This window comes from Vitis riparia, chromosome 17 (genome assembly GCF_004353265.1).
Source record: "Vitis riparia cultivar Riparia Gloire de Montpellier isolate 1030 chromosome 17, EGFV_Vit.rip_1.0, whole genome shotgun sequence".
In the NCBI taxonomy this organism is placed as follows: domain Eukaryota; kingdom Viridiplantae; phylum Streptophyta; class Magnoliopsida; order Vitales; family Vitaceae; genus Vitis; species Vitis riparia.
The window spans coordinates 20,174,221-20,186,886 of record NC_048447.1 but is presented as its reverse complement, the minus strand read 5'-3'; the positions used below and the strand labels follow the sequence as shown (position 1 = coordinate 20,186,886).

The 12,666-nt window shown below is 39.8% G+C and overlaps 1 protein-coding gene across 2 annotated transcripts; it reads right to left on the bottom strand.

Annotated features, from left to right (window-relative positions):
* Positions 1-1,444: 1,444 nt before the first annotated feature.
* On the bottom strand, positions 1,445-12,544 carry LOC117904930 (RNA pseudouridine synthase 7). 2 transcript variants are annotated; one of them, XM_034817751.1, is made up of 13 exons: positions 12,391-12,543; positions 12,271-12,314; positions 12,102-12,179; positions 11,702-11,802; positions 11,225-11,312; positions 5,116-5,194; positions 4,813-4,895; positions 4,200-4,265; positions 3,408-3,464; positions 2,896-3,021; positions 2,200-2,441; positions 1,874-2,004; positions 1,445-1,713 (listed from the first exon to the last, which is right to left on the bottom strand). In XM_034817751.1, exons 1-12 carry the CDS (start codon positions 12,482-12,484, stop codon positions 1,902-1,904), a joined length of 1,161 nt encoding a protein of 386 aa, XP_034673642.1. In that variant the 5' UTR covers positions 12,485-12,543; the 3' UTR covers positions 1,445-1,713; positions 1,874-1,901. The 2 variants fall into 2 exon arrangements, with proteins under 2 accessions (XP_034673642.1, XP_034673643.1); XM_034817752.1 differs by lacking the exon at positions 3,408-3,464 and having other exon boundaries at positions 12,391-12,544.
* Between the last annotated feature and the right edge of the window lie 122 nt (positions 12,545-12,666).

Below are 12,666 nucleotides of genomic sequence, written 5' to 3'. Positions count from 1 at the left end.
TGGGCCTGAGCTGAGATCGAGGCTCACATGGGAGAGGCCAGTATGACAAGGCTGGTTTCGGATTGGGCCTTGATTAGGCCCATGCAATAGGCTCTGCCTGGGAGTGAGGTGTAGGTTGGGCCCAAATGTGAGGCTCAGTTGACCATGAGTGGGCCTGGGTTCTCAAACGAAGGAACCTGCTAAGTGAGGCTGGGTTGAGATTAGGCCTAATCAGGCCCATTCTAGTCCCTTAACTGAGCTATATCTGGGCCTCCGATTCAGTTACGGCCCAAATGCAGTCAGGAGGCAGGCTCGGTTTGGCTGTGAATTTGTCTCTAATCAAAGAGGGGCCATCGGTGAAAGTGGCCCGCACCACGAAAGGGCCGTAATTAGCCCATGAATTCTGCCTTACCGGAGCCTAAGATGGACGTTGGTCTTAATGGCTTGCATTGGACCTGGGTTTTAACCAGAAAATGGGCTAATCTGTCTAAGCCTGAGATTGATACTGAAATGCGATAATGCTGCTGGTTTTGAAATGGGCCTAATTGGGCCCATACAGTCCCTTAAGTTGAGCTACAGGACTACAGATGGAGTCTTGGCTCAAATGGGGTTACGTGGGCCAACAGGCTACGCTCAGTTTAGCCTTGGGCTCGTGCCCAATAAGGTGAGATTAGTGGGATGGGCCATAAGTGGGCCCGCAATGGGCCCATGGGTGCCCGCTGACTGAGATGAAAGTTGTTGGGCGCTAAGGCTAGGCTCAGGCGGCCTTGTGTGGGTCGGGTTTTGAACCAGTAAATATGACCTGAGCCTGAGATTGAGGATCAAATGTGAATCTGCTCGGCCAAGCTGGTTTGGAATTGGGCATTGGGCCTAAATGACTCCCTTAAGTCTATCTATGCTTTGGGCCTCAGAGTCCCAACCCAAATAGGGTACAGCCAGTTTAGCCTTGGATTCTGCCAAACCACTCTAGACCATACGTAAAAGTGGGTTGTACTAAAATATGGAAGTTATGGGCCCAACTATAGGCTTGATCAACCTTGAGTGGGCCTAGAGTTGGGCGACAAAAATGAGCCTGCCAAATGGTGAGCCTAATTAATTAGTTCCGTGAGTTTGGCTCCATCTGGGCCTGGGATGAGGGTGCTGACCACATGGGGAGTTTAGCCTTGGATTAGAGCCTCGTCAGGCGGGACCATGAGATATACCAACCAGAGCTATACCAGATTCCCAGGTCAATCATTTCTCTAAAACCATCCAACAGTGGGATGCACCTGCTCGATACAACATCCGGACAGCTACCAATGAAGAGGCCAGAACCAGCCACCCAGTTGGTTGCACACTTACAACACAGACTCCCACTCTGTTTCTCTGCCTCATCTTCTAACACCACCTGCTTGCCACCCAATAGAACCGAAAAAGGATTTTTTTTTTTTTTCAAAAATAAAAAATAAAAAAAGGGAGACAGAAAGGAAGAAATTGTTCACCCCTTGAACCATGCTCCACAGTTTTTGGGAGATAACTGGACACAGCTACATCATAAAAGGCCCTTCTTTAATTGAAATAACAAAAGCACATAGAGTCCTTACACATTGAAATAGCAGCCCATCCCAAACAGAGGAAACATCAACAAAATTGTATCCAAATGCGAGGGTAGTATCCTCTAATAGAATGCCTGCTCCAAGTTTTAACTCCGTTGGCTGTCAACTAAAAGGGGCTGCCGCTGATGAAGCCTCCCCCCTTCAAAAAATTGAAATCAAAATTAGTGACTATGTTCTTGCTCATATGTCTAGTAATTGTAGAATTATGTATTGGTATAAAGAAATCTAGTTGGACCCTTCCTGGATTAGCTATGTCTACAATTCACACACAATTTTGGATGAGAAAGAAAGAGCAATACCGTTTCTTCTAAAAGAGGGAAAGAACAGTTAGTCATGCGATGCCCACTCTGGATGTGGGCATTCATAAACCCAATCAGGCCCGGAGTATCTAACGCAGTGTAACCATAAACCCTCTTCATCCTCATCATATCTGCAATTTCAGCAGCAACATTCAGAGGAAGCTAGAAATGTCAGATAATAATAAATGACCCATCACATAAAGGCATATTTAGTGAAGTATCTGAAATTACATTTGCATGGTCTTATTTGAGAAAAAGGGGGGTAGGGGTGTGGTTGTTGAAAAGTCCTATTAACTAAGAATCACGTTATGGGAGAATTTTCTTACCCTTTAGGGGCCAAATTTGGACAATTTGTACACATAGGATCAATGCTGAAATCTACAGTGGAATTATCATCACAATATTCGTCAACACAACTTTTGGGAGAACTGGATGGCAGAGAACAGCCTGAATTAGCTGCATCTCTATCAGCACTCAATCCTTTAGTAGAACGATCAACAGCAAATTCGGAGAGGTAGAGCATATCATTGGCTATTGGATGGCCTGTATATTGTAAATGAACTCGAATCTACACCAAAGAGAGACTGATCTGAATATGATAATTTATGTTTAAATGATCAAAGTTTTAACAAAATTTTGGTATAGGAGTTACTATTTCTCCAATCAGTTTATGGGATTGTCACTGAAATTTCTGAAAATAAAATGCAGGACAGTTGATGAAATATGATTACTTCTAAAAAAATTCCAACAAAATAGGGAAACACTGTTTCTTCTTATGAAGCAATATATGCAAATGTAAGCTATAAAATCATTCATAAGGATGAGAATATTTCTGACTTACATAAAAAGAATGATGGAAGTGAGCTACTTCTTTCTTTAAGCCATGGTAAAAGAATTATAGAATTATTCATAATTACTAACTACAAAGCAGAACCAACAAAAGGGAAACTATATTTCCAAAAAGCCTGATCAGAGAATGGACAGACAAATACTTATTTAAGATAAACTATAAATGTTCTTACTTGATGAGTTCGACCAGTGATTGGTTCACACAAAACAATGCTATGAGTTCCATTGGTACTAATCCTAGTAAACTTTGTACAGGCTGACTTTCCCTTCAAGGGAGTATTGCCACAACAGTTGCCAACCTGCATAAAGGAACGATGCTTCCAAATTAAGCAAATATGATTGATATATGTTTATTCAATGAAAATGCCTCAACTAACCATTCAGCAATGAATTAAATATGGCAAGGAGTTTGGTAAAAAATGGATGTAACACCAGTAAAAAGTCACTATCTTAACAAAGCACTGAAAAGGAACAAAGAACGACACTTGAGGCAGTTAATTATTGAAATAGAACAAAGCATGTACCATGGGAAAGAAAAATTCAATATGCTACTTTAGACATTACATACAATATGCTATTTTAGACATTGGTCAATTGCAAGGCTACTAGTGTAGATTTCACTTCTTCCATTCACAGTTATCAACAACTATCTATAAAAGTTAAGTGGTTGAGTGGAAAGCCTTGCCTCTACTGTGCTTCTTCCTTCCCGAGCATTATAATTTACATTCACATTGACAACTTGCTGCAAAGAAAAACTATAATTATCAAACAGGAAAAAAAAAAAAACTTAGTCTCCTTACCATTAAGCAAAATTTAGAGGTACAACTTCCCCAAAAAATGCATACATGTAAATGAATGCAACAGATTTTAGGTTCTGCTAAATAGTGTCCATTATAACAACTGCCTCAACAACATAATATTGGCAAACAGGTGAATTTAGCCCCTTGTTATTATGACTCAGTTGACAAGTATTCTAGAATGCTATTAAGGATTCCAAGAGAGAATGTAAGAAGAAATAAATATCTAATGGCAACTTAAAGATACAAAGCAATATAACCTAACTAATCAATATATTCTGAACTTCAAGGGTGTTGTCTTAAGCAACAAAAGTAAGATCACAAAGAATGATATAAAAATGTTGAGCACCTCATCCACAGATGAGAGAGAGAGAGCAGAGAATGATACAAATGTCCAGCACCTTATCCATGGATGAGAAAAAGAGAAAGGTAAAATCACACACATGGCAATGATATACACAAAGTTCTGAGACAGAGTTGAAAAGCAGAATTTGAGAAAACACATGATTTGATGCCCGTGGTTTGGGCACTGCTAAGCACACATCTTTGAATATTTTCAGCACACAAAGTAGGAAGGTAATAGCATGAACAACCATGCATATTTGTCTGTTTTATTGTTTCTTTCATCACATATTTACTTTCACATGAATTGCATGACCAGAGCCTGGACAAAAGAATACCTCATCATCAGGAAATACCCCAGTGACCTTTGCAATATACTGTTTCTGCACCATCCCAGCTTCAATCTGCAGTAACCGGGTTTTATTTAAGATGTTAACAACTTTACTTTTCTTTTAAAATATTTATATAACTATCCAGAAGGAAAAATCCAAGCATATGTACTGAGTATCTAATAGTTCTTTTATCTAAATACAATTTCAATATATGTATATATGGATTGAAATGATGACAACATATTTCTGAAAAAATTTAAAATTCATCAAACAAATCCAAGTATTCTTACAATTAGGCATACATGGTTAGTGATACAACTAAAAACAAAAAAATCATAAAAACAAGTTTGTGGATCTGCCTAACTATATTCACTACATATACTGAAATAGAAAGATAAAGTTATTATCAAACATGCTGTACATAACGAAAGGGATATGATGAGTCTCCACTGTGCAAAATGTCACATGTAAGGTAAAAACATGTAATACCCAATAGCAAACAGCTAAAACTATAACATAAGTACACCCAATAGCAAGCCATAGGGTTACAAGAAAAAGGAACTCAGTTTTTTCCTACTTCAAGTTTTAGATAAACAAATATGAGCATTATAAAGCTAACCTGTTGCCTAAAACTGTCAGCCTTAGAAGCACTTCTGGCCAAGATCAGGAGTCCTGAAACTAGGCGGTCTAGCCTATGGATCGCTGACATTAGCGTCAAGGGAAGGAAAGAAATCCAGAGTAGCAACACTTTACCAGAAAAATAAGCAGATGAATAATTTGAACAAGAAAACACACTTAAGACTTCTTCTTTGTCCTTTCTTCTTCTTTTTTTCCCCCCTTTTTGTGATGAATTAGAAACTTATGTGGATTATGTTCAAGTACAATCACAATAGTTGCTATCAAAGATAATTTGTTTGGATACGAAATAGAGGTGCCAAGCCATGCTCCGCCTGAAGGATGCCAACAACAGTGTTTTTACGGTATTGACCACATGGATGCACCTATATAACAGTGGAAACTCCAAAATTTAGAACCATGTAATAGTCAAAGAAGTAAACTCAAATCAAGGTGTGTGAGTGGAGAGAAGAGTCCCTGAGTCATGGAAATAGCACACATGCAGGATTGTCAAAACTTTACTATGAAGAACTTAAAGGATGAAGATGATTAGTATTTGATCGACAATTGCTCACATCACTTTAATAAGTTGACTTTTTAAAATCAGAAACAACCATTTCATTACATTGAAATAATAAGTATAATTGCATATAGGACGTGAAATCCTATGAACAAGCACACAATCCAAAATACATACATGCACAGATCCAAAAAGGAATATATATATATATTAGTCTAATAAAATAAATCTATAAGCACAGGTGAAGATAGGTAGGACAATGCTCATTACAATTCATTGATGTGAAAAGAGAGAAAAGGGAGAATCCCTAATTTTTGTTATTAAAAAACTGTTAATAATACACATTGGACTTGGGTATATATATACACATGTTAGTAGGACCCACAATACAATAAGGAAAGAAAAGGAAAAGGAAAAGGAAAAGGAAAAGTAAATAACCTAAATAAATGTACACTATCTAACACTCCCCCTCAAGCTGGAGCATATATGTTATATGCACCAAGCTTGTTACGAATGTATTTAATTCTAGGACCTCTGAGAGATTTAGTAAAAATATCTACTAGTTGATCATTTGAATTGACAAAACTAGTCGCCACACATCCTGATGTGATCTTCTCTCTAATGAAGTGACAGTCAACTTCAATGTGTTTGGTCCTTTCATGGAAGACTGGATTGGATGCAATCTGCAAAGCGGCTTGGTTGTCACAGATGAGCTTCATTTGTTCATCATTTCCAAATCTCAACTCCCGAAAAAGATGTTTCAATCATATGAGTTCACATGTTGCCAGGGCCATAGCTCGATACTCGGCTTTAGCACTAGATCTGACCACTACATCTTGTTTCTTACTCTTCCAGGATATTAGGTTACCTCCAATAAAAACACAATACCCGGAAGTGGAACGTCTATCTGTGGGTGAGCCAGCCCAATCTGCATCTGTGTAACCAACAACCTGGGTATGACCTCTGTTCTCATACAACACACCTTGGCCTGGTGTGCTTTTGATTTATCGAAGAATGCGGATTACAGCATCCCAATGGCTATCACATGGTGACTGTAGGAATTGACTAACAACACTTACAGGAAAAGAAATGTCTGGACGAGTAATGGTGAGGTAGTTCAGTTTACCTACAAGTCGTCAATATCTCCCAAGATCTCCTAAAAGCTCCCCCTGCCCTGGTATAAGTTTGACATTTGGATCCATAAGAATGTCTACCGGTTTACAGTCTAACATACCGGTTTCTTCCAAGATGTCTAAAGCATACTTCCTTTGGGAAAGAACCACACCGGAACTGGATTGAGCTATCTCAATCCCTAAGAAATACTTGAGTTTCCCCAAGTCTTTAGTCTGAAAGTAGGTGAAAAGGTGTTGCTTTAATTTCTGAATACCATTTTGATCATTGCCTGTAATGACGATGTCGTCCACATAAACTACCAGATAAATACACTGTCTCGAAGAGTTATGATGATAGAAAACAGAATGGTCTGTTGTACTGCGGAACATGCCAAACTCCTGAACAACAGAACTAAAACGGTTAAACCATGGTCGAGGAGATTGTTTCAAGCCATATAGAGAACGGCGTAACCTGCATACTAAACCAGACTCCCCCTGAGCAACAAAACCAGGTGGTTGCTCCATATAAACTTCCTCAGCAAGATCCCCATGAAGGAAAACATTTTTAATATCTAACTGATAAAGAGGTCAAGAACGCATAGCAGAAACAAATGCAGAATATAGTGAAGATAATCGATGGTAACTCAAAATATTGTAAATGGGATGAGGATTATGAGTAGGTCGATTACCTTTCCGAAAAGCAATGGGTAAATCAGCAGAAGGAGACAGAGTCGGGTCAGGAGAAGCCAAAGGGATAGGAAATGAGTCAGCAGGTACCTCGGCCAAAGAAGGAGGAACAGTGACACGATGACGGCGATGACGGCGATGATAAACCTAAAGTGGGCGAGAAGGCACTGCATCAGGTGGGGAGATAATGGGAAGGGGTAAGATTTCAGAAACAGAAAGAGACTCAGAGGTGGAGAAGAACGGTGAGTCCTCAAAGAAAGTGACATCAACGGAGAGAAAGTAGCGATAAGTCTCAGAGGAATAACAACGTTAACCCCTTTGAAGTCTGGAATATCTCAAGAAGATGCATTTTGTGGCTTTGGCAGAAAGTTTGTCCTGTCCAGGAGTGAGAATATAAACAAAGCAAGTACAACCAAAAACACGAGGAAGGAAATAAAGTGGTTGGTCAGGGAAAAGAAGGGAATGAGGAATCTGATCGTGTAATACAAATGAGGGCATACGATTAATCAAATAACATGTTGTAAGAACAGCATTCCCCCAAAAACAAAAAAGAACATTACTATGGAGAAGGAGAGTACGAGCTGTCTCAACAAGATGTCGATTCTTACGTTCAGCTACCCCATTTTGTTGAGGAGTATGAGCACAAGAAGACTGAAGAAGGATCCCATGTTGGGACATAAATGAAGTAAATGGTGCAGAAAAATATTCCCTAGCATTGTCACTGCGCAACACACGAATAGAAATATTGAACTAGGTTTGGATTTCAGCATAAAATTTCTGGAAAATAGAGAATAACTCAGCTCGATTTTTCATTAAAAATAACCAAGTACATCGAGAATAGTCATCAATGAAAGTGACAAAATACTGAAATCCTAAACTAGACGCGGTCCGACAAGGACCCCAAACATCAGTGTGGACAAGTTCAAAAGGAGACTTTGCCCGATTATTCAAACGCTTTGGGAACGAGACACGAGTATGTTTCCCAAGCTGACAGGACTCACACGCAAGCGACGACAAAGATGAAAAACGAGGGACCATTTTCTAGAACTTGGATAGACTAAGGTGGCCTAGGCGACTGTGGATGAGGAGGTGTGCATTAGTGGAAATGCAAACTGCAGAAGTTGAAGGCGAGGTGAGGTGATAAAGGCCTTAAGACTCACGTCCTATGCCAATCGTCTTCCCCGTATTCCGGTTTTGCAAGGTCACAAATTTATCAGAGAAAGTGATAGAACAGTTAAGAGTGCGAGTTATTTTGCTGATGAAAATAAGATTAAAAAGACACTCAGGGGCATAAAGGACAGAATAGAGAGGTAGGGAAGAGAGAGGATGAGCTAAACCAAAACCTTTAGTCATAGTTTGGGAACTATTAGCTAAAGTAACAGTAGGTAAGGCAGAGGTAGTAGTAATAAAAAAGAAAAGATCCTTATTACCAGATATGTGATCAGAAGCGCCAAAATCTAGAATCCAAGATCCAAGAGAAGATGTGTGGGTAAGACAAGCAGAAGCATTACCAGTCTGGGCAACAAAAGCAACAGAAGCTGACTTGGTGGCCTGATAGCGGAGATAGTCATCATACTCACTGTCAGTGAGGGAAATACCCTAAGATGTGGAGGAACTGGGAGGCTGAGGCGGCTGAGAATCAGATGACTGGGCCACGTGGGCAATGCGGGGAGGCCGCCCATATAATTGATAACACCGATCACTAGTGTGGCCAAGCTTATTGCAATAGGTGCAATAAGGACGTTGACCTCTACCTCGGTTACCACTGCGTCCTCCTCGAGAGTTAGTTTGAGAAACTAACACAGAAGAATCTAAAGTGTTATCAGATGGCAAAGTCTGAGTGGAAGAGATACGGAGGAGGCGAGCAAACACATCATCCAAGGATGGAACGGAGGAACTGTCAGGAATCTGATCGCGGACGATCTCAAGATCTGGACGGAGACCAATAAGCGTAAGAACCATGAAGAACTTGTCAATCTGTGTTCGTTGATCCCCAACATCAGTAGTAAGAGGCATCACGGTCAAGAATTCCTCCTTAAGAGAGGCAATCTGGCCAATATAAATAGATAAATCCATGTCTTGTTGTCTGATATTGACAATAGAAGAAGCCACCTTATAAAGACGTTGGATATCATTCGTGTATAGCCCTTTTGCCTGATTCCAAAATTTAAAGCATGTTTTGTAGGCCCAAAGATGAAGTAGAATCTTAAAATCAACTGATTGTCATAACACACTACATAATTGTGCATCTATCTTCCTCCATTGTACTCTGTCAACCTCAGGGATATCCGCCTCCTGCATAACAAGGTGATCCTCATAACCTTGACCCATAAACCAAAGCTCCACAGAGGCAGACTAGGACAAATAATTTTCACTGCCAACCAATTTCTCCGAAATAATCATAAGAGATCCAAATATGACAGAGGAAAAAGTGAAACTTTTAGTAGTCATATCTACTTATCTGGAGAACGAAATATGTTTGGATCGAAGAGAGCCCTAATACGGCTTCAGATCGCAGCTGAAAGAAGAAAAAACCTAGGTCCGCGGCTGTGAGGGACCAAATAGTAAAGAAAAACAAATGTGGCACTACTGGAAGGGTAGAAGAACACTTCCTAAGACACGTGCAAGGCTCGGGGTGGAGAGGAAGTCACTGGAGGTCGCCGGAAAGGCTGTTTAGAGGGCCGGTGGAGACAAAAAACTCAAAAAAATGCACTTGCAGGGCTCGGATGGCACAAGCACGTATGGAGGGCGGCTAGACGGCGTCAGGTGAGGCTGGAGGTGGAAGCGCGTGGCCGGAAAGTGCTCCACGCGCCCTCACGCGCCGGCGCATGAGGTTCAAGCCGCTGGAGAAGAAACGCACGTGGCCGGCGCGTGGTAGAGAATCTCCCTCTGGTGCTTTGAGAAAACTTGAAGATCTCCTCCTTGCGCACCTGATGGTATGGTCGGTGTTGGAAAAGGACTTCGCCGGAAAAGTAGCCAGTGGTGAGGGTTTTCTAACGGCGATACGGTTGATCGGAAAGTTGAGATGGGAAAGGTGACCAGAATGAAACACGGTCACTGAAAGATTTTCCAGAATGGATTCACGGATAAACCGGAAATAATTTGGGTTTTTTTCTCCCTAGGCTCTGATACCATGTGAAAAGAGAGAAAATGGAGAATCCCTAATTTTTGTTATTGAAAAACTGTAAATAATACACATTGGACTTGGGTATATATATACATGTTAGTGAGACCCACAATACAATAAAGAAAGAAAAGGAAAAGGAAAAGTAAATAACCTAAATAACTGTACACTATCTAACAATTGAAAAAAAAAAAAAAAAATCTTGCTAAAGAAACAAAGAGTTGTGCTCAATGCTTTGCTCATGCATTCTCTAAATGATTACCTAGGAGAAGAACCTGATAAAAACAAGCAAACTCTAAAGAAATATCAATAATTTAACCAAACCACCCATTAAACCTCCACTTTTTTTTCCATTGTCAACATGACATGATAATGTAGAATCTTCTTCTACTTAAGAGATTGAAGAGGTCTAAATCTTTTGCCTACAAAAGAACCCTCCAAAGGGCAAGAATCTTAGCCTCAAGGGCTAAACCTTGTCATACATGGCTAGAATCTCCTTTCCTCTAGGGCTGACACTCCTGATTCCAACCCATGACATGTTCTCTCTACCCTAGCTCCCTTCCCTGACACCAAACCACATCTCTTTGCAATCTCTCAATCTTGGAAATTACTTTGCCAACTGCAAGTCATTTGATTATGTAGTTCAAATCAAAAGTCAGACATCAAAAGACAATAAGAAATAGGGCATGCATAACTACTCATGGTGGGCACACCAAAAGCAGGATCATATGAAAATGCCCACGAGGCAAAAAAATTAGTGTCTGTGAATTTTCTACAGCACTTTTGATAAAAGAATATTTCCACCAACCAAATGGAAAAAGTAAAATCAGTCTCTGAACAAATTTTCTTGCAGAACTCTTAGGTGGATCCAACAGAAAGTTCAATCTGTATTGACGAGAATGGAGTGAAAATAAATAAAGCAATAATCAACTTGTCCAGCCACCATGAAAAGCACAACCATTTTTTGACTTACTGGAACAGATGCTGGCTTACAAATGGTTAAAACATCTGGTTCTTTCTGCAAAACTGAGACATCCAACGCCAACACTGGTGGTTCATGCCTACAGCCTTCACAACATCAATTGCTAGCTCGATAATTTTATAGTAGCAGACTTGAAAAAAGGAAAAAGGCTAAAAAAGAAAGAGAAGTAACAATATATCCCAAAAAAAAAAAAAAAAAAAAAAGTGATGTTACACCAACTGAACAAACTGCTAGAAGTGATTCTCTGAAAGAAACAGCCAAAAAAACCCTAATTTTGTCCCTAAAAAAGGCCTATGCACCACTGAGTGTATTGGAGAGGCATTGAAGAGAATCAAATTATAATATTAATCATTTTCAATTGAATAATAAAACCTAAAATGAACAATCAAATGTCCAAACAAAATCTAATGGAAGAAATCCGCTACTTATGTTACTGATGAATGAAAAAGCATCATTAAGACCAACAACCTGTGTACAAAGTGGCTTATCTTTTGCGATGATCGGACTATGTACGAAACAGGCACCATCTCTCCATCAACTTGTATCCTTCCCGATTGGACAGCATTAACCTACATTGCACAACATGTAATTTACAAACTCGAACTGCATTACATAAACCAAACGAGTGAAAATCACAGAAACAAACTACGAAACCCAGATACAACAGATCAAAAACCTTGTTACGAACTCACTCTACACACATTTCAAGGATGCATCACATAATCACGCATAAACACAACTTGAGGCGATTTTCTACAGATTTTATTTCGGAACCATAAACTAAAAGCAAATTTTCAAACAATCAGAGAAACGATGAGTCAACGAATCTAAGAACTCGGAAACCAAGCAGACATTAAATAAATCATACGTAATAATCATAAGGTCGTCCTTTGAACTCTTCGGTGAACAAATCGACGATGGTTTTTCCCGCCCAACGATTCTTAACCTTCGCAATAAAAAACAAAGAAAATCAGTAAAGATTTCCGAAATGATAAATTAGGATTTCGAATACGATTCAGAGCGATATGGAGGAGTACATGAGAGATGAACTCGAAGTAGTAAGGTCTGACGTAGCGTTTCCCTGCAACAAAGCCGATGATTGAGAGATAATCGCAATTATTTGAAACGAATTTCTAATGTTTTTTTCTTTTTATTACCATTGCGGAATATGTAATCACGGCGCTCCGGCGGGTTCGCTGGGGTCTGCCACACAATCTCCATCTCCGCCGCCTCATCTCTCCTCCTCTTCATTTTCCGCTCTAAAAACGACGTCGTCTTGTTTGAACTCGTTCAAGCCGAAAACGAAGAACGACAATTAAAACGACGTCGGATCGACGACACTCTTCTTATTCTCAACTTTTCTGTTAAACGACGTCGTTTGTTTAGACTAAACACGACGTCGTTTATTTAAACTAAGCACGACGTCGTATTAG

What these genes read in the sequence shown, in the direction of transcription:
- LOC117904930 (XM_034817751.1), bottom strand. Translation starts at nt 12,484, where the DNA reads ATGAAGAGGAGGAGAGATGAGGCGGCGGAGATGGAGATTGTGTGGCAG. An exon ending in TGATTACATATTCCGCAATG is followed by an intron (nt 12,315 to 12,390) that starts GTAATAAAAAGA and finishes GCTTTGTTGCAG; the next exon opens with GGAAACGCTACGTCAGACCT. An exon ending in TCACTGGTCGAACTCATCAA is followed by an intron (nt 2,442 to 2,895) that starts GTAAGAACATTT and finishes TCTTTGGTGTAG; the next exon opens with ATTCGAGTTCATTTACAATA.